At 32.5% G+C, this 23,241-nt stretch overlaps 1 protein-coding gene across 2 annotated transcripts in view; it reads right to left on the reverse strand.

Moving 5' to 3' along the window:
- Positions 1–13,790: 13,790 nt before the first annotated feature.
- LOC124367479 (transmembrane protein 104 homolog) overlaps positions 13,791–23,241 on the reverse strand; it is a 48,395-nt gene continuing 38,944 nt past the window's right edge. For both annotated transcript variants that reach the window (XM_046824326.1, XM_046824327.1), the window contains 2 exons: positions 21,198–21,308; positions 13,791–15,720 (listed from right to left, as the gene is read on the reverse strand). In XM_046824326.1, coding sequence (XP_046680282.1) covers positions 15,496–15,720; positions 21,198–21,308 — 336 coding nt within the window. In that variant the 3' untranslated portion in view covers positions 13,791–15,495. The remainder of the gene's footprint in view (positions 15,721–21,197; positions 21,309–23,241) is intronic.

The raw sequence follows: 23,241 nt of genomic DNA on the forward strand, positions 1-23,241 counted from the left end.
TCCGACGTTAATCTAGACGATGCAAAAAATCTCCTTCAGAAGTGTTTAAATACTGTGAGCCAACTGCGAGGAGAATTCGACGATGTCCTAGATCAAGCCAGGAGGTTAGCTGCTAAGTGGAATATTGATTCGTCAATGACCTCCAAACGTAAAACAAAAGTAAAGACTTTTTTTGACGAACTTTCTAGTGACTATGAGTTTAGTGATCCTGTGCATTGCTTTAAAGTTAGGGTATTTGTGAGAGCTGTTGATATTTTTAATTTCACAGTTAAACGAAAGGTTTAAATCTATGTTATGTATAACTGACACGTTCAGTTTTTTAAACCCAGATAATTTGTTACGGTTTTTTGACGAACAACTCGTACAGTCAGCCTCTGACTTTTGTAAAAAAATATGAATCTGATGTGACTCATGCTTTAGTTAACGAAGTCATTTGCTTTACAAATATAGTCAAAGACGACATCAGAAGTAATAAAATAAGCAAAATCAGCCAGCTGGCTGATTATCTATTGATTGAAAATAAGTTTATTTCATCAAGTGTGCCAAACGTATGTACTGCATTCATAATGTTTCTTACATTACCCGTGACTGTGGCAAGTAGTGAAAGGTCTTTTTCCAAACTAAAAATAATTAAGAACTACTTAAGAAATTCTATGCCCAATACTAGACTGTGTGACCTTAGTGTAATTAGTATTGAACATGAGAGAGCTCGGTCTTTAGATGTAAAAAGGTTAGCTAGACGGTTCCTAGAAACAAAGAGCGTAGGGGCTTTGTCAGGGAGTGGGAGTAGGAATTAAAACCCTCAATTAAAATGTCTATGTTTCATGTTTAGCATAAAATTAACATTAAGATAATGTTGGAGCTTCTTACATCATTTATATGTCACTGAATAAATGTAAAATAAATGTAAAAAGTAAAAAGAAGTAGTCTTATTTTATCGTCCTAAAAAGTACAATAATTAATTGAAAGTATGTAATGTGATCCTAGTCTTGTAGTTAGCCCTAATTGAAATGTTTGTACATAATCTTTGACAATCAAAACATGTAAATGTAAACAAAAGATTCATCATTGGTGTTAACATTTACCAGGTGTTTTGCCAAATTTAACATTAGTGTTTACGTTTACCAATTACCAGGTGATTGAATGATTGATTTAAATTTTACTAAGTTTGAAACTAATATGACCAAGAAATACAAACAGTAAAAAGTCATAACATCATAAGTTTTAATAATCCATTGATTATAAAACATTAAAAAATTAGAAATACCGTCATTTTTGACAGGATGATAACCTAAATAACCTAGTATATCATATATCTTTCTCTAATTGGATAGAGATTGTACAATGCCGTATGTAGCGAAGCAGTATCCAGGAAGACTTGCATTGGGGCGCAATCAAACTAGTTACGCCACTGTTAAACCCACAATATTTTTAAAACTAATAAATTAGTTAAATTAACTTGGTTCTTTCGTAAAGGTATTTTTATTGCACAATAAACTAATTTATTGAGTTAATACGGTATCAGTGAGCCAATGCGCCAACTACAGTTCCGGCAGAAACGTTCACTCATCACTTCATACGCTACTACAGGCTAAACTAAACTTCCAATAAAAAAATTATAAATTACAAACAAAATATTCATCTATTTTCACACAACTTTCTCGCTGACAAATTTTGTCTGACCAAAAAATAAAAAAAAAATCCTCGCTTACTACTTTTTTCTTGTCATTGTAAACGCTATGTAAAATGTAAACAATAATCAAAATTATTTCGAAATTTTTTTAATATTTAAAAATGTAACCAATAGATTGCCAATATTAAGAGCTTTAATTTGACGCATCTTACAGAATTGTACGACATTGGCTTCACTTTTAAATCGCGAGAGGAAGCCGTAAAGGTCACTGATTTTCGCAGTCTGTTTTCATACTCCGCCGGGACAGTTTTAACACAGCGAGACTGACTTTTTCATGCAGGTTAGTATCATTAGCATGTCGGTGACGCGAACCGAGGATTTTACCCTCTACCAAAACGCTCAACGCGCCTAAAGAAGTTTTCACTTCAAAAAACACTATAAATACTAAGGTATTGTTTTGTGTTCACTGCCATATATTGATTTGTACTAGCCTAACCCTGTGCCTTACATTTTTTTACACGATATGAAGAGGGATATCAAAATCTGGGAGGCGTATTATTGTATTTCTTGTAACCTATAATGATATCAAATGTGTGAAATTCTATTAAAAAATTACTATACTATCATTGTTTTTTTTATACATTTTTCCAATTAATACTAGTTTTTAACATTAAGATAATTGAATCAATCATTATGTTAAGATAAGTTGTTATAAGGTAGCTCAAACAAAGCGTATAGAAAAAGTTTACTCATAGGTACTTAAATACAGATGTAAATTTTTCTGATTTTGTATATATTTTTAGTTCTTAAAAATCTCTTTTTGATGTTACAATACATTTCAGTAATTATTTTTATTTATAGTGATGTAATATAACTTTCACATCAACAGTGGCTTTAAATATCGAACAGTCATGAGGAGATAAAATAAAAACATGATCTCATCGGATTTAAAATTTCCGAGCTATGAATTTGAAAAGTTGCAGTTTGGTTGAAAAGAACCAAAACCCATTACCTGTTTTTGTTTTACTGAAATAAAAAGTGGAATTTTGTTTATAATTATTTGTATGTATAAATACAGAAATAAAGCTAAATTTTAATAAAAACTGTTTGATCCAAAAGTAGGTAGACCTATCCTGTCCGTCCAGACTCAGTAGACTATTGCGCTTACTATTGTAAGTAGTAAGTAATAGTAATAACTAATAATTTTGAAAAATAATTATAGTCACAATGTTTACTGTTTTAATGTTAAGTAAATGGTTCTAAACGTTACACTGCTACAAGGTTTTTAAATATATGAGTATTAAAATGTAATCTTAGTAAAAAAGATACTTTTTACCAATTGAATTCCTTGCCCTGAGATTTACAATTTTTTACTACCACCTTCTAAATAATTGTAGGAAATCCTAATTTTTATCCAATGTTACCAAAGAAGTACTCTTTCTAAAAATATATTAAAATTGTCACTTTTCACCACATTCTCAATTTTTTTAGTAATAATTTATTATATTTAGGTAACAATAAAAGAAACAGTGAAGCATATAACTTTGGCATTTTAGACTAACCTGAATATAAAAAACTAAATATATTTAATTTTTTTCAAAATTATCAGCGATTAGAGGTCTAATGGTTTATCATGTCAACTTTGTTCCCCATTCTGTCAATATTTTGATGGAAAATGTTAGTTTTCATGGATGTGGACTTTGTATTCTTTCAGGACTTGGTGTTTATTTTTTCTGGATGATTTTAATGATTTCTTGGTTGTTTAAATCCTTTAGTTTATCATGCTGATATTATTTAAAAATGAATTGGACAGTGTATTTCTACCTGCACAAGGATCTCCTGCCCAGGTTCCTTGTGGGGATAGGTGGGTATGGGGAGGTACTGGATTGCTTGGTGTGTTTCATGTACTAACATTTCCAAAGAAGCTGGTGAAAGCTGAAGCAGTGTCGGGAGGAACGAAAATTATTGAAGCGATTTTCCTAGTGTGGTCTTGAGCTTTGCCCATTATCTGAAGGTAAAAATTCAATTTTTGTAGTAAACGTCTCATCCACACTTTGATTTTTTAGGCTTCAGTATTGCATATAGAGTGCACCGCATATACCCCCTCTTCTTCACAGTATTGCTAGTGAATTAAATGCCATTTCCATTTCAAATCCAATTAGGTAGATTTCATATGACTGTTGCTATTACCCTTACAACTCATAAATTTAATTTTTTCCCATCTCTGATTTTTTTATTCTACAATTTGTAAGCCATCGTTTTTCAAATAGAGTTAGGCTGGCGGATCTCGTAAAATCTTGTTGTCTTGGAGATTGACGTGGTCTCGTAAAAGACGTGAACTTCCAATTCTGTTTGCAGTGTGAGATCTCGCAAAAACGAGAACTGTCATATTTAAAATTTTCACTATTACAACGGCCTTTATTGAAAATCAAATTATGAAAACCAGAAGTGGTAATGGGATTGAAATACCTAGCAAGACGGGCATAAATGGCCAAGATAGTGATTTGTTATGTGGTAAATGCAAATTAAGTATTGATGTGAGCCTTGCTCTGTGTTGTGATGGTTTTTGCTCATCGCAATACCATCCGTCCTGTGTGGATGTAGAAAATGATCCATGTCTGAATATTAATGACATTTCCGACCATATAAAGTGGTTTTGTGTCACATGTCGTAAGAGAGTAAACATGTTTTTTAGTAAAACAGATAAAATAGACGAAGCCAGTAACTGGCCAATTATTCTAAATATTGTTTTGGGCCAGCTTGATCAACTTAGTTTGAGTAATGTTGCTCTTTGTGAGAGAATGGACGCACTCTTCCAGCAATATGTTAGAGTGAAAGAAGACTTGGTCGCTATTAGAGCCAAATATGATAACTTGGTTTCTTTAGGTAATACAAGCGAATGCTTAGCAGTATCGGAAATGACAGGGCCTAAGGATCGTCAGTTAAGATATGAAGATAGGCCTAGTTGTGCTAAGTCTAACCTAAGTGATACGGACAAGAATATCCTAAGAAGAACGTGATGGAACAACAGGATGGGCCTGGTAATAATCATGTTAAATCATCTTTATCGTACTCCAGGGTGGTAATGAATAGTTCGTTGCAACTAAAAGCCAATGTAGCGGACAATACCAGGGCTAACAAAGAAAACGAAAACCCTACCCCACCTAGAGACAAAAGTGATGAAACCATCAATGATGGTTTTGTGACCCACCAAGGAAGAAGAAGTAGGCCTAAGACTCGTCAGGTGAAATCTTTATCTTATGGGAAAGAACCTAATAGTTACAAGCCAATTGTAGGGACCAAATGCAATGGTGAAACTAAGCTAAAAGTGGCTTCTAAAAGATCTTGGGTTTTTGTATCCCGATTAGATGCACTAACTACCAAAGAAGATATGGAGGTGTTCCTAACCCAATCTAAAGTAGATGATTTTATTTGTATTGAACTCAAACCCAAATACGATGGGTACAAGTCCTTTAAGATTGGTGTTTGTGAAAATCTTGAACATGTTTTACTAAGCCCGGACTTCTGGGACGAAGGAATATTGTAAGTTTGTTACATCTCAGAGAAAACGTCCTGTAGATTTTTTAGGTGTACAACGGGGTTAGACAGGCCTAACATTAAATCGTCACCATCTGACCCCTATAAACGTAATGGATGTGCCTCCGAAAATCAGAAAATGACTGTTAAATCTAGTATTTTGTATCTAAATGCTCAATCATTAAATGACAAAGTAGAAATGCTCGATGTTAACTTGTCTGACTCTCGCTTTATAGCTTTATGTGTCAGTGAACATTGGTGTTTAGAAGATACTCGTGATTTGGTTACTATTCAGAACTTTACACAAGCTAGTATGTTCTGTCGAAGGCAGCATATTAGAGGTGGCTCGGGCATACTAGTTAGAAATGGTATTAATTTTACTGAAATTGACACTAGTGACTACTGTAGTGAAATGAACATTGAAATGTCTGCCATAATTATTGTAGACCTTAAGCTGGTGTTGATCTCCATATACAGACCTCCCTCAGGGGATATAAAAATTTTTATGGAGCTGTTTGAGAAGTTTTTCGTCTATCTGATCAATCTTAATTGCCCTATAATTATGTGCGGTGACTGGAACATCGAGGTGAGGTGAGGGACAGTGAGCCTATAGTTTTTGCATTGAAGGACTTATTGAGATCAGTTGATTGCAGATGGCTGGTTAATGTACCGACAAGGGCTGATGCCTGCATAGATAATGTGGTGTCTAACCTTAACGACCATTCTATCCAAGCCGAGGTGCTTGATGAATGCTTATCTGACCATAACACTATTGAAGTTACTATTTATCTGGATGATGTGGTTAAAGGGAACCTCGGTGAGAAAATTGTAGGTAGAAGCCTAATGTCGAGTCTCTGATTGCATCTCTGTCTGATGTAGACTGGCCTAATTTACTGTTTTCCGATTCTCGGCCTAATGTCACAATTTTTGATATATTTCTGGAAAGATTTCTAGGTTTTTTAAATATCTGTTGTCCTGTTAAACATAAGCAGATACGAGTATCAAAATCTGCTAAGAAATGTAGGCCGAAGTGGTTCTCGGATGAATTGAACGAACTTAAAAACTTTGTTATGGCATATAACACCATGTTTAAGGATACAAAGTCAGAGGCAGCCAGAAGAGCTTATTTTTTTATGCGGAACAACTACAAAAGTGAGCTGAAAAAGGCAAAGCTTAAAGCTAATGAAGATTTTATAAACACCTCCTCCAACAAATGCAAAGCGGCCTGGTCCATCATAGCGGCTCAAAGAGGTGCGACTACCCGAGATGCCCCCAGCTTATCTCCGGAAGTATTTTCGGCCCATTTCGTCAACTGCATTGATGAGGTGAGAGAGGTCATCACTCCAAGCCAGATATCTGCGGGTGATCTTCTTGCCAAGGCTCCTGGTGCTGCAACTCAATTCATGTGGTCTCCTGTGTCATGTGAGGAGGTGCTGTGTGTGGTGAAAAAAATGAAAGGATCCAAAAGTAAAGATGCGTATGGTGTATCTAGTGAGCTCTTAAAGAAAATTATTTTTTCAATTGTGCTACCTGTTACAATTTGTATAAATCAATGTTTGTTTACTGGCATATTTCCTAAGTGTTTTAAAACGGCCAAGGTTGTGCCTATTTACAAGAAGGGTCCCAGGGACCAACCTGGTTCATTTAGGCCCATCTCTTTGTTACCCATTTTTTCTAAACTCCTTGAAATTGTCATGAACAACCAAGTGAGTAATTTTTTCAAATGTAACAATATTCTTTCAAATTGTCAATTTGGCTTTCGAGCAGGTAGAAACACCGTGAATGCAGTTGAAGTCCTGGTGAAAGCTGTAATAAATAGTTTTGAAGCCAAGGCCTCCACCGTGGCTACTCTTTTTGATCTAACCAAGGCTTTTGACTGCGTTCCTAGGGACCTACTGCTCTCTAAATTGTCTCACTATGGTATAATTGGTACTGAATTGGCATTATTTGAGTCATACCTAACGGGACGTGAACAAAGGGTAAGTGTTGGAGGTTCTCTCTCTACTTCGCGTTGTGTTGAGTATGGGGTACCACAGGGATCGGTCCTGGGTCCCTTGCTGTTCTTAGTTGTAATGAATGATCTCCCTCACAATGTTCAAGCTAACGTGATAATGTTTGCAGATGATACCACTTTTTTTAGTTCTAACCCTAATATAAATAGCTTAGCCACTTTTATGGATGAAAATGTTGTGTATGCTAAAAACTGGTTTAATGCCAATCAACTTGTTTTAAATGATCTCAAAACACAAAATATTTGCTTTACACTGAAAAACATGAGTTCCCCCAGTACTTTCTCTGATAGTGTTAAGCTATTGGGCATCTATCTAAATAATAAGCTATCATGGGTAGATCATATTAACTATGTATGTGGAAGGCTTAGTAGAGTGGTTTTTTTGTTGAGGCAACTAAAGAAAAATGTTCCTAAGCAATATCTAAGGAGTGCTTATTTTGCCTTTTTCAACAGTATTTTACTGTATGGGCTCCAACTTTGGGGTAATGGTTCAGAAATACATAGAGTTCTGTTAATCCAAAAGAAAGCTGTACGAGTGCTCACTGACTCAGACCAAAGAACTAGTTGTAAGCCGTTATTCATTAGAGAGTCTATACCCACTGTTGTTTGTTTATATATTTATTTACTTGTTGTCAATGTGAAATCTAATCTAGGTGATTATGTTATAAGAGGTAGACTTCATTCCTACAATATTAGAAATAGTTATAAAATAAATAAAGATTTTGCTAGACTTAGTAAAACACAGTCAAATGCCAATGCAATGTCAATTACACTTTTTAATAAATTAGGCCATAAAGCCCATACAGTTGATATAAAGAGTTTCAAGAGAAAGCTGATGGACTGGTAAACCACCCTTTTTATTCTTTAAATGAGTTCATGGACTGTGATATTGCTGACTCTATATTTTGACTTGTTATTGTTGTTTCTTTTATTGTTATTGTTCTGACGCTGTTAATCACATGGCTGTTATTATTTTTGAATTTATTTTGTCTTTTTTTGTTACTGTTTATATATTCATTTTAGAATTGTTAAGTTTTGCTTTTTGACGCACCTTGCTGGTTTGATGACGTAAGCTCTTGCGTTATTGTTGTGTGACAAGGCTGTTGCTATATATATTTGTTATTTTTGCTATTTTTAACTTGATTTTATTGTTGTTGTTGTTAAAATATTTTTAAACTGTTAAGTTTGTCAATTTCCAGTGCCTGGGCAAACCGTATTTTTTTTAGTTTTAAGTAAATTAAACACCTGACGATGTCTATTGCTACTATGGCCGAATGGCAAATAAATATTCTTATTCTTATTCTTACAATAGATCTGATTTTTTTTACTTTCTCCAATCATAACCTCCAGAATCTAAAACTAACACAATCCAAACATGTGTGTGTGTGCGCGCGGGCGCGCGCGCACGCGTGCTTGCTTAGGCTCACACATGATAACATGAACTTTTGAACATGATAACTACGTACTTTTTTTAAATATCCAGATTAAACTTGGCATAAACGCAGTAATTGCACATAGCTTGGATGAGTTCATTAGTCATCTTAACTAATATAAAATTTCAAGATGTCACCTTTCGGATTCAAGTAAAACTTTTAATTCAACCAATTCCCAATGTAGACCCTAAAGATGCATTTTTTATTATACTAGTTAACTATAAGTATTTTTACTCTTTCACTTTGTTTGATATATCATGAGGTTTTAAGTTAAGAAAAGGAATGGTTATAAGTTATTATGCATTTTAGCATAAAACAAAATAGTGTTTTCAAATTCTTGAGTCGTAATGTTTTTTTTATGAGTTTTTTGACACCTCGTAAGATATCCAAATAGTGGGTTTACAAAGTTTTCATTAGAATACAACATTGCAGGAATAATTGTGAATACGATAACTACCGTAGTTCTTAATAGATTCAGACTAAATTTTGAGTTATTGTCCTATCAGTAGTGTACAGATTAAAAATCTAAACCAACAATACATCTTCAGTTTAACTTTGAGAGATGACGTCCACATGTAAAATCTACCTTTCTTCTAACTGATCTAAAAAGAATATTTTTTATTCAATTGTTTACTACCTTTTAAATACTACTACAATTTTAAGGGCTTGTTATTAAAAGTGTAGAAGATATTGGGATTATTGTACAGCGTAGATACTGCCAACAACACATACGAAATGCGTGGGCTACAAAAGTATTGGAAAATGGAATAACCATAAGAATATTTTTCAAATCAACATACGACTAATAATACTGAGTTGCTCCAAAGGTTTAAGATATTTGAAATTATGAAACAAGAAATAAAGTGACCAGCCCACACATATTTATTTAATTTTGGTGTGAAGAAAAAGAACCTGATAGCTCGTTCAAAATCCAAATAAGTATTAGGTAGGAAAGACTAGTCCATCAAAAATCAAACACTATATTACCCAATTAGTAGTAAGGAAATAATTATAAAAAGCTCAAATAATAATATCAAACACTTCATTGATACATTAGTTTTCAAATGATACGACTAATAATACTGAGTTGTTCCAAAGGTTTAAGATATTTGAAATTATGAAACAAGAAATAAAGTGACCAGCCCACACGTATTTATTTAATTTGGGTCTGAAGAACAAGAACCTGATAGCTCGTTCAAAATCCAAATAAGTATTAGGTAGGAAAGACTAGTCCGTAAAAAATCAAACACTATATTACCCAATTAGAATCTAAGTAGTAAGGAAATAATTATAAAAAGCTCAAATAATAATATCAAACACTTTATTGATACATTAGTTTTCAAATTACTCATTGTCAATGCATAGAAAAATAGTAAATATATATAAAAATTAAATATATGATAAATTGTAATAATAAAACAAGTGCTCACATATTTGGTCTCTTACATTCGATTACATAACCTAAGTTTATTAAAGGAACTATCACAAGTGTTTTTAAAATGCTAGAATACATTTATAATTATAATTTATACGATCAATCACACTTCCAACATACTTTTTGTACGTACATTCTAGTATGTTTTATGTACATAAAATATCCTCATTAAATTTTTCAGGCACTATTTCCCTATCTCTGACACAATATTTAACTATTCAATGTTGCTACAGTAACTTTTGTGTTATTTAAGAGAAACATTTTTTTTTTTTTTTAAATTTCAGAATACCTTTTGAGTGTATGCAAGAAATGCCGTGGTTTTTTAGTCGAAATTTATTGGTTTACAATAGAAATCATTAAATAAATTTCCCATATTAGATATTTTTAATCTGTTTGTTTTTAATATTATAAGGAATGGTCTTGTTACATAACATAATATTTTTTTTAATAGCATTGTAGCTTTGTGCATATTCTTCTAATATAAAAACTAGTTTTTGTTTGACCTACAAAAACTATTACAAATATTTTTTAGGAAAGTTTTCATTACAGTATTTTTATTTTAAAGCAAAAATCACGTGAGAAATGAGATTTGATAAAAAATATATTTTCATTAAAAAAATACTTTTGGTTACAAATACAATTTATTTTTTCATTTAACTGTCTAACTCCAGAGCAATAATATTATTAGAAATTTATTATATTGAAATAATTTAGTCAAGCCCTATCACTTTTTAATCCTGGAAGAGTTACCAAAGGTTTTTTTAATACTTTGTGTAACACTATCAGGATGTTTTTCTTGGACTTCAACTGAAACATATTTGATTTAAGACTGTTACAAGAAGATAGTATTATTATATTTTTGGGATAATATTTACATTAGCCACGTTAGCTATAATGATATAAATCCAATTTTATACATTTCTTAAAAAAGTATGTTTTTATTTCCAGAAAGAATTTTTTATCGGCTGTGATCCATATACGTATTGCACAATATTTGATAATGTGCTTGAAATTTAGGCTATACTCCAAATAGTCCATACAATAGGGGACCGAGGGAAATTGGGGTTTCTGGGTGGAGGGATGACAAACTAAGGAGTGGTAGGCATTGGCGGAGGGGATAATCAGGATACCAATTACCTATTTTTGTAATGTATGAATTTCATCAAGTAGTTTTGCCATTGGATGAATAACTTAAAGTAAAATAAAACATTCTAATATTATGAATTATATCCACTGTTTATAAAACCTATTCACAACAAGAAAAATGCACAGACCACACAAACAAAACAGCTGTTATAATAAACTCAAATAGAACTAGCGGGTTAAGGTCAATCTTTGAAAACAAACATGAGTAATAGTATAAAGAATTATCAGTTGAATTGTTTCAAAACTTGATCAAGATTAGCCACTTCTATTTAAGTGTACTAAAACTGGTTACTTATAACTCAGTTGAGAGTAGCTTCTGTCCAACAATTTTTATTGTACGTAAAGACAATGCATTAAGAAAATGTCAAAATTTAAGTGGTGTTTATTCACGTTTCACTTAGCAACATTATAACGCCATAATACCTGTAAATAAGAAGCCCAATGGATTTTTGGCATTTCTCACATAGTATCGCATAACCTGTTAACTCAGGTGGCAGAAACCCGTGTACCCAGATCCCATGAGCTACGGCACTCAAAGGGTTAATATGTAGTCAACTAAAGGTGAAAAATATTTTCATTTTTACAATATGTAGAGCTACAGCACAAACTCGACTGAACTAACAAACGTCCAACTTATACATAGAATGTACTGCTCATCAACAAGAATATAACTTTGTGCAAACCGTACACATACACACTAAACTGTTTGTAACAATTGTAACAATACATCTGGGAAAACATACATAGCATAGTATACAAATGCACATTTGGTAGAGAACATTGATGATTTACACCGCATCACAGAACCATTCCATCGAGTAATGACTCTGTACAATAATAACTTACAGCAATAACCTGGTCACACTTATGCTACAGAACAAGGTTACTTGCTAAAAAAACATAAACATTGATCAACTATGTGCTGCATATATGGACTTCAATTAAAATCTTCACGTAAATATTCCCATACAAAACAGAAGCGTGCAAATATTCAGACTTTGACAGACTAAAATAGATCTGTTTTAAAATTATTTAATTGAAGCCAAATATATTTGTATAGAGACCAGTTCTACATAAACATTGAAAGTAGAGAAAATTACATCAATAATATGATCATATGGCTTCTGGCGATTAGGAAATGCTTCAATATACAGGCGTGCAGCTTCATGCCATTATCATATAGCTAAACATCATAAATATCATGGTAGCTTGCTCACAACATCTACATCTTAATTAAAATCTGGAGTGATACCATGTAAGAAGGTGGTGGCCCCTACGGGTACTTATCCCACAGTTTTTCAGGCAGATGTCACAGTCATTATGGATTGTGAGAATCTTCGTCTGCTGTATAGGAGTAAGGCGATTAGCAATTTCACAGACAGTCAGGAAGCATTAAAGGCATTGGACTCTTGTGTGTTCAACTTCAAACTTGTCTGGGATTGCTACAGGTTGGTTCTTTCCATTCGTCCCATGGAAGAATCAACAATGTGACTATTGGATTCTGGGTCATGAGGGGGTCCTCAACAAAAGAGCTGATGGCCTGGCTAACTTGGGTTCGGCGTCCAACATGATGGGTCCGTAACCATTCTGTTGTATTTCTAGGTGTGTACGTGCTGTGCTCTATTTCTTGGGGGGTTGTCTCGAAGTGGGTTCACGATGAACATGAGAGAAGTTGGAGGTTGCATTTGGGTCTGACAATGAGCAGAATGGTCCTATAGTCACCTCTTCCCAGGGTGGTGTCTGACCTTCTCTCCTTAAGTAGATCGATGTCTTCCGGGGTTGTGGATCTATTACAGGACATGTTCATCTGAGGAAACATCTTCACAGAATCAGCATTCTCCAGGAGGATCCGCTCTATAGAATGTATGAAAGGGTGGATTTGCCGGGGTGGATTCATCCCAATTGCCTCTTTTCTATCATTCAAATGTTCTCCTTGCCAACTATGACTGTCTAGGTTTTTTTTACACACCTGCAAGTTTGTTGTAATTTAGTGTTAAAATAGTTACATACCGTAACCATTTACACAACTAAAAACAGTAATAAATTTATAATTTTTTACAATCAAAGCACAGTTAAATACAAATGTGTACCAAATTTCATTACAATATCTAAGTACGTGTTTGTGAGAAATAAATTGTATGAAAAACTCATCCAGTCGGACAGATAGAAAACTAAGCATTCCAGGACATATGATTACTGATAATTATTTCTTTATTTAGGTGTGAGAAACTCAATACTGGCGTTGGATATCTATTCCAGTTATATCTAGCACAGTTTGGAGTATGCGAATGGTGAAATATGATATCAAACCCAATATAAATGAACTAGTATGCTTTCATATAGACTATTTTACAAATTTAAATGGTAAATGGTGTATGATGATGATGATGATGAATAAAATATTTTCAGATAGAAATATAATCACCAAATCAATATTTCTGCTGATCTGATTATAAGTTAGGTCTAGTCCAGTCAGTTGAATTTTGTGACATGAAAATTGATGGCAATGTTGTCTACATCACATAGAAATTTTACAATTCAATAATTAAACTATATTGGAAATACTTCAGCAATAAAATTATAATGATAAAAAAGTAGAACAAATACTCAGTAATTTTAATACATACGTTCCAAATCATAGTATTATAATACGCTTCTTTTATTTTTTTAATAATATTAAAATAGAAATACATTAAGAATAATACATTAGTGTAAAAAAACACTCATGCAATAATTTACAATGAATTAATATGGATTATAATAAAGTTGGACATCATTTCTCATAAAAATGATTGAAATTTTAATAGCAATAGGCCCAATTCATTGCATTAGAAACCTTAAGAATTGAAATTGAATTTTAGAAAAATATTAATTATGACTAAAATAGTATCGTGTTTTATAAATGAATCATCATAACAAATAATGCATTTCCCGTTTTTTTTATTGAAATTACAGCCAGACTTAACATCTACCCTTCTTCTGGTCGGGGAAGAAGATATATTTGAATTTATGTAGTATGAAAAAATAGTTAACATATCCAATAATATACTAACATATCGCCATTTAAAACAATCAACATTGTGTTTGGTTTCTATACATTTTTTGTACTAACATAAGTAATATTATTATTATTATTACTATGCTCATATGATAATTTGTTATTTTTAGTTAAATATTCTGCTGGCTGTGTGCAAATAATAAATATTAGACCCATTTGAATTCTACATGTATAGGTTATATCAATTTGAAATTCTACATTTACCAGTATACAAAAATTTACAGTAAAAGGTCAGGTTTTGCTAAGTTTTTACCTAGTATGAAAAATTAAACACAATCTCATATCTTTAGAATCATTGCGGTAGTACAAAATACATGTAACTAAGAAACGTAATAAAGGAAAATTATACAAAAATATAAAATATCATAGTGCACTAAAAGACATATTATATGCATGCTAATTACATAACAAATACAACACAAATAAAAGTATAAAATAGCCCTACAATTCAGTTCAGATAAAATAAAACTATACTAGTTACTTGCTTAGGAGGATTGAGAAATCACCAAAATAGTAACATTCAACAATTATTATGCTCATTTTATTTCAAGAGATTTTATAAAGCAAACTTTGTACTACAAATATTTTCATGGAGAATCATATCATAAAAATGCTCACTTTTAAGATTTGTCATGGATATTTAAATCATTTGTAATAAATTGTAATTGTTTCAGATTATTATTTTATAACTATTATTTAAGCTTTGGCTGAAACCAATGCTGAGTAGATCTTATACTACTTTATAAAATCTTTTTACGATAGCTATAAAAGTATACATATAACAATTAATAATTACATTAAACTAATATTTAAATTCATTGTTACAGCACATTACTTATCACTAACAAAAATCCAAGACATGCCACTGAAACTCACTTAAATACTATGATCCTAAAAGTCTTTGAAGTTAAAAATTAGTACATAAGCCTTCAAGAGATACGGTTCAACATTTTAAACCATAACTTGCTGTGCTTCTATTAAAATATAGCTCCATTACACATGTTTAGAGTCCATTTCTTACACATAATTGACGTCAATTTTGGATTTTACTACTCAGAGAGATGATATTTCCCTCCTTTTGTTAATTTAATAAAATAAAATCAGACATAACGTCTTTTCATTCCTCAAAAACCTAAATATATTGACTTCTTTGAGTAAAAGCGTTAGCACCTTCCATCCATGGACTTAGAACCTCTGTTACCTCTCCACGCTTGGACATAACACCTTTGTTCCACACGTTGCTCAGGAATGCAGGTGTGACCGGACAATGTGCACGGTGACGCAGGTCATGCACACCAGTGCCCACACGATGACCAGGATGGCCCAAGCGGGGTGTCGGAAGGGGGAGGTGAAAGGGTTTTCCATCTCTGCAAGTTCACGTGGCTTACTCTTGCGTGACGCAAGCACTAGTGCCGCTGGGATGATGTATTGAATACCCACTCCAGCATAGGATCCAGTGATACCAACCTAAAATAATCAGTATTCACTGCAGACTTTTCAATAATAACAATGAACAATTTTTTTTAATTATTTTTTTTTTCATTTGTTTTGTGTTGAATAATATTTAAAGTGTGATAAAACAAAATTAAGTTAAAAAAATTACTAGATTAAATGTGTCCATCCTAGCACATTTTATTGACCTTTCAAAGTTACTATTATTTTGATTTGGGATATTCATATAAAAATATTATTTAAACAGAGTAGCCTTTAGCAAGTCCTGTAGTGATATAGTGTAGTGATATAGGGCTGAAGATTGTTTCTCTAGGAGAAAAATCTATTTGAATAAACAATTATAATTTCTTTGTACTTTAATGTTCTTTGAAATCACTATTACTATTTTTTTATAGTGACAGGATTGATATAACATAAATATAACTACGCAGAGAACTAACGAAGCATATAACACGAAGTGATGTACAAATTTCATTTCTTGCCTTTTCCTGTTCGTACAGTATCTCTAAAATGAACTAACTATTGACTTGAAAATTTACGTTAATCTTCATTTCTATATACGCTACACTAAGTTCGATAATAGTACATGTCACTCCATGGGATTTGGCTGTGCATTAGCAAACATTTTTACATTGGTCTTATAAATAAAAATCATGGCAAGAAGAAAATAGCAGAATAAATCGATTCGTAAATAAACTAAGTACAACCATTCCAGATTTTATTTTGTTACATATTGACACATCTAGGAAGTAAAAAAAAAAATAATAGAGTGGTAAGTTAATGTTAAAAATTGGTGACAAGATTTGACATCAGTTCTCTCTGTGTTGTAGTATCTCCCCTACCTAAACTGTCACTAAAACTTTTATTATTTAAATATTACTAAGAAATCTAACATATCTCGAGAAAGATTTAATTTGTAGATTTTGCATGGAACTTCATTTCTACATAGACGAAACATTATATGTTGATGTCCTTGAAACCTATTACTCAATAGATGGACAAAATTTCTCTTTTGTCTGTACAGAATAATCTTTTGGATTTAAAGATTTCTTTTCTGTATCATTGTCTGTCTGTCTATACATCCGCAGGACATTTCAAGAATGAAATAAACTATACATTTGAAAGTTTGCATGCAATTTCAGCGTATCCTATCATGCTAGACGTTGTGTGGCGTACTCCTTCCTTGTATAACAGTTTACGAGTAGAAGTATCCAGATCATGTATTCCAGAACAGATATTGCTAAATTTTGAGGCTAGGAGCATTATCTCAATGACATCCTGTGGGAAAAGGTTCATCCCACTGTGCGAAAAGTTGCCTTCATCTAACTACCACCAAAACATACTAACAGTTACCTGTACCAAGTCAGGTGGATTCCTGTCGCTCTGGACTACCCATCTCTCTCCCCATTATTTGAAGCCAATGGGCATATCCTTAACAGCCAAATGAAGGATATCCACTGAAGGGAGATCGATATTGCCTAGATGTAGAAATGAAGTTTAATTCCAATTTTAACCCCAAACCCTCATTCTCGATATATTGTCCGTAATTAGTAAGTGTCGATGTTATTATCGATGACGGGCACATGCCCGTCATGCTAAATTCATATTTTGCAGCCAACAAATATTCCCAATATAGATTATTTTGGCATTTATCTATACTATTCGACTGTCTCAAATCGATTTTGTTTACAGTTTCATCTTGTTTGTTTTGATTAGTTGCCATCTGAAATGATGTCAGGGTAAAATGCCATTATTCTCTTCTGAAACTTTTTAATAACTTTTTGGAGAACATACTCAATGGAAGTAAAAACTAAACTTTTTAATGATTGTAACTTTGATGACAAATTTTTGAATAAAAATAGTGATAAAGAAATTCAAGAAAATTATGTGACAAGGCCTAACCTTTAAATTTCAGAGTGGCCAAGGCAAGCTGATGATCCACATAATTGTATTTTTAGAGGTAGATCTGGCATAAATGCAATTGTTGCTAGGCAAATAAATATCTAAAATATAAGATAGTAAAATACAGTTTTAACATGTTATATGGTCATTTAATATTTTTTAATTTACCCTAGGCATCCACACAATGATTTCCATTGAAAATTTTTTTTAATTATTCGGTACTGAGGAGTAAAATATTTTTATTTTTATTGGTAGTCAATTCACATTCAGCCAAATCACAAGACAGGAAAAACATCATGAACAAACTCGATCTTGCCTATTTATACATGAAGTTTCATTCAAATTTCAACACTACAGTCGGGGCCACCAAATTAGGCGGGTAGGTGGAATTGCGCCGTTGCCAGATTGTGCAAACATCGTGAAATAGAATAATCCCTGAATTGTGTCCATTTTAAAGCTTGATATTGTTTACTTTCTCCTGAGATTCTGATGACATCTTACAAGTTACAAAGATGAAAATCGTATTATTGGCTTCAGGAGAGACCGCTGATGATAACGATATATAATTTTTGTATGTAAATACAAAAATGTAATTTTGAAATACTAAATACCTACAAACTAATTTTAATTCATTAACATGGTGTATTAAATATTTCAGTAAGCGAGGAAGTTTTTTATTTTTTGGTTAGGAACATTTTTCCTGTGGCAAAGTTTTAGACAAAGGTATAAACTTTATTTTTTGTTCCAAACAAATTTTTCTCAGTTTACTAACTTCGCTGGGAAATGCGTGCAAACCTGAATTATTGAAATCAAACACGCAGAGCGATGCGTGCGCCGTGCGTATACACAAAATTTCTACTCAACTTTTTTTTAATAGCAATACTTTACTTTCTATTATTTTTATCATTACTCAACTATAGTACTTTGTATTGTAATCATAGCGAAAATTAAATAAACATTTTAAGTTTAATAAAATTAACCATGCTTAAAACAATCTGCTTTGCCTTCCTTAGCAAAATTATTTTAAATATAAACATTTTAAACACGTGTAGTAATAGAAATAATAAAGAAAAATTTTTAAGTAATTATTATTAAACAAGTGACATTGTTAGTACATATTGTTACATAATCACAGTGAAATTATGTCAGTCCGTGGTTGATATGATCACTTGGTGGTTCCGAGCTACTTGCTTTTAATTTTTGTCACAGTCACTGTCGCTGTTTTCACTGTCTGATGAGTCTCTAAGGTTTATAATAACCGATAATGAGGTTTATAATAATCCGCGTGGAAGCTGCAGCGTCGTGTCGGCGCGGCGCGACGCTTGGACTAGGCAACAATGTGCACACAGCGTTGCCAATTTGTGCCTGAGAGCAACCGATTCTCGACCTTCCTCCGCTTCACCGGTCCCATACGTCGCAGCAGCGCACATCCATCCACCCGCCTTATTTGGTGGCCGTGACTGTATAGCTTGATCTCCAGATATCTCTCGAGTAACAACAGGCTTCACTAGGAATCAACCAAATCCCATGGAGATGCACACAACATTATCGACCTCGATTTTGTTTAAGTATAAGTTGATACATATTTCATGTCTATGCCTCAGTTATATTCCCTAAGGCTTTAATAATGCTCAGCCTAATTTCATTGAAAATACATCATAATCATAATCATTAATCATAATCATTTAATTAACAACGTTTGGGGTGAGAATACAGTAATGTAATTCACAAGAGATGAGTCGCCTCTTCCGACACCTAGAAGCATCGGTCCACCCTAATGTACATCATTATTAATGTTCATCTTTACATCAAAATGAAGGTTTAAACAAAATTTCAAGTCATGTATGTTTTATCTCAATATATATATCCTATGGAAAACAAGACAAAGAGACTTATAGACATAACAACAAAATTTTGAGGGATAGTGAAATAAGCAAAATTCAAAGACCATAGCTCATTCCATTCTTGAAATATCTCATGGAAAGTTAAGCTTCACTAACGCTCAGCCAAATCTCTTGGAGAGACATCTACCATCTTCATAACTTGATGTTGTCTATAAAGAAATGAAAAGCTACATATAAAATTTCAAATTTGTACCTCTATTAGTTTTTGAAAAACTGTTCCGAGAGACAAAGAGAAGTTAAATGTTTTCGTCTTCATCGCTCATCCTTCGCTAACATTCACCCAATTATAGTTATTTTGTAAAGTTCTGTTTTAAAAAAAGTAAAAGTAAAATGTTGAATAAAGATCTTGACACTGTGTATGTAAAATATTGAATACAGTAGAAACCGTTTTGTAGTGAAGAAAGTAATTTTATTCTTCTAGTACAATGCTTAGACTGAAATACAAATCTAGCGCAATAGTACACATTTTGATGTCATTCACAGACTGACAAAAGAGCAAACATGAATCAGCTAATCCGACAAGCCAAAGAACTTCTATTATTCTCATTTTTGTTTGGAAGAGAACTCTGTTGGGTCTAGATGGCACATTAAGTTTATCACTCTTTCCTCTTACAGACAGGCAGCTTAACCCTTCATCAGGCGCTTAAAATTAGAAACACCATCAGGCGCTCACGGAGGTTTCCTCCAGGTTAGCGAATAATGGGTATCATAGTAGTTTTAAACTGTTTTTATTTGTTTAAATATTCATATGGATTTAATTACAATGTAATATATTCAGTTTCAGAAGTTATATAAAAATTACTCACTTATGTAATGAATTTTCCAAATAAGAAATTCAACATCTTAAAAAATGTTATTGTATAGTAACAACATGATTTATTTTAAGGAATAATGCAATTAATTGTAAATGTTTTACCTACTGTAATAATATATGGAATTTAACTTAGTTTTTAACTTCTTACAAAAACAACTTACTTCAATTCTTGAGTTATTATACAATGCAATGTAAATTATTACTCTGAAATAAAAATTTATTCTTTACTAAACATTTTTTTTAATACTACACAAAGTTTCAAAACATTTTCCTTCTGGTTATTATAACGACAATGTTCACTCCATAAACAGTACTGAAATGTTCCCTAGCACACGGGTACTCTCGTCTTCATTCTCCATTTCACAAAATTCAAATAAAAGATATTGTAAAACTTAAAAAGAAACCATAACACGTCACACATTTAGGCGCACACGGATTATTACTCCATAAATACTAAACACAATAAGGCGCTCACGGAGATTTCGTCCAAGCACTACAAACACAACATCGGGCGCTCACGGAGGAATCGTCCAGTTTCGCACGGAAGTAGACGTCATACTGACAGATTTTGACAAACATAAGCGGGAGGCTATTGTTTCGCTTCCCCGAAAGATGCTCGTGAAGTACACTGTGGGAAACGACTGCCAACATCAGAAAAGTAGTACTATTTTTTATAATAAAAAAATACACGGAGGAAAACTCCGTTTAGCGCCCGATGTAGGGTTAAAGACTCTTAATTTGCTAGCTGGAAGAAAGTTAACCGATTCTCTTCCACTAGTTATGGCAAGTCTGTGTGAAGTATCACTGTAACATTATCCAAACTCTTAATTAAGTTCTTGTAACAATAAAAGAAGTGGTGAAATGCTACATACCAAGAACTCAAGGTTAGGCATGCTGATGGCCAGAAACACTGGAGGGATGACAGCCATCAGGGGTAGTATCACAAACCTCAACAGCCTGGTCCTCCCGGAAGACACTGTGGACTGTACAGACAGAGTCACGTTCAGACAATCTAATAACACTAAACCTTTTGAACGGTAAAGAAATCCTTAACTGCAACAAAGTTACGTTTGAGTAAAGTATTAACACTAGACATTTTAAACAGTAAAGAAATTCCAAAATTAAACTGAAAAATATAATAGAAAATCCAAAGAATAAAATATATGAAGAAAAATCTGGAATTTATCAAATTAATTGTGACAACTGTAATTTAAAATACATTGGTTAGACAAAAAATAGGATAAAAAAAAGAGTTAAAGAACAAAAGTATGTCTAAAATACCCAACAAGAAGAGATATTGGCCATGGCAAAACACGCACTTCAAACTGGACTTTGTTTTTCACAAGTAAAATTATTGAAAGAAATCCAAAATAAAAAATGTTTCAATGTTTATAAAGAACCAACATGATATAGTAAATAATAAATCTGGGCCTTTCCAAAATTTACCATTACCGTTTTAATCCAATTAAATATTCCTTTTGTACATACTTACTGGCCTTTAAATTGTATGTTCTTGTATTTTGAATGACATATTTTTATTTAAGAACTAAATTATTTATATTATTACTTTAACCACTTTTATTTCGGTAATGTGAGTCTGATGATGTTTTCTTTGAAAACGAAAGGTCTCACAGAAATAAAATTGAATTATTAATGGAGTGTTTCTTTTTAAATTATGTAAAGAAATCCTTAACTGTAACACACATTAACGTTCAAGTAACTAATCTTTATATTATTGTTAACTAAGTTAGCAAGATTGTAGTACTACAATAATCCAGTAGCAGTACTTCTCTTATAAAATATTACATGTCAATTTCTTTAATCAATCAGAAGAACACTTTATAGATTTCGTATTTCTTTTAAGGATAAATAATGTATAAAGATTAACATTGCAGCATAAAGATTTTTCATTAGTTCTGTACATTAAAAGTCTAAAAATGACAAAATTACAATTTGCGGTACGAAATAAGTATCTAGTGTAAATGAAAATCGTAGTTGACTTTCTGTGCGTTCTGACCCTACAGCTAAAATACTTTTGCAGATGCTAGTATCTGAGCTACTTTCGGCCTTTAATGAGATTGTCTGTGAAAGAATAACCAAGATCCACAAGTCCTTTGACTAGTAGTTTGGGAAAATGCAATCTGATGTAGCAACAGAACTCTGGGAACCTCTTGACTCTACCTCATACATAGAGGAAACTTGTTACGTTATCTAGCAAAACATCAATTGAGCTCCAGCAGAAGATAGTAACTGAAGGAAATGAAAACAAAGATAACATGAGATTCTGTCTGAGCTCCTTGTTTTAGTCTAGGTAATATTAAGAATTAATACTCATCTATGTTGACTCTCTATATACAAAGTATGCTTGGTACGGTATCCAAAAGTCTCAACCCCCTATTAACATTTAAGCAGAAATATATCAACCAAATGCAAAAAATATAATATATAACAGGGGATTTTAGTTAAAATTAGCATATTTATTGTTAAAAATCTAAAAATAACTATTTACCAAAATGTTAATTTGATCGAAGGAAGGAACTGTTAACGATTCAAGGAGGGATCGTTAAAGATTAAAAACTTTAGTTTTTGGAAGTATGAGAACTTAAACACACAACCTATGTGAGGAATTAAATGATAAGTTAAAATGTTTAAACGTAAACCCACATCACGTGACATGTCACTTTAAAGGCACTTGTAAAAGAAGAACAATGCTGCACACCAGAAGGCTCTACCTCAATCCAGTACAAAAAAATTAATTTAAAATTTGTGTTACTTAAAACAGGTAGTTTGCTACCAAAATTACTAATTGTCATTGTGTTTGACAGGCACACTTCGTACTAGATTGAGATAAGGACCACTGGTTTGCGACAATGTTCTTCTTTTACAAGAGTCTTTATAATGAGATGTCATTAGATG

This window comes from Homalodisca vitripennis, chromosome 8 (genome assembly GCF_021130785.1).
Source record: "Homalodisca vitripennis isolate AUS2020 chromosome 8, UT_GWSS_2.1, whole genome shotgun sequence".
NCBI lineage: Eukaryota > Metazoa > Arthropoda > Insecta > Hemiptera > Cicadellidae > Homalodisca > Homalodisca vitripennis.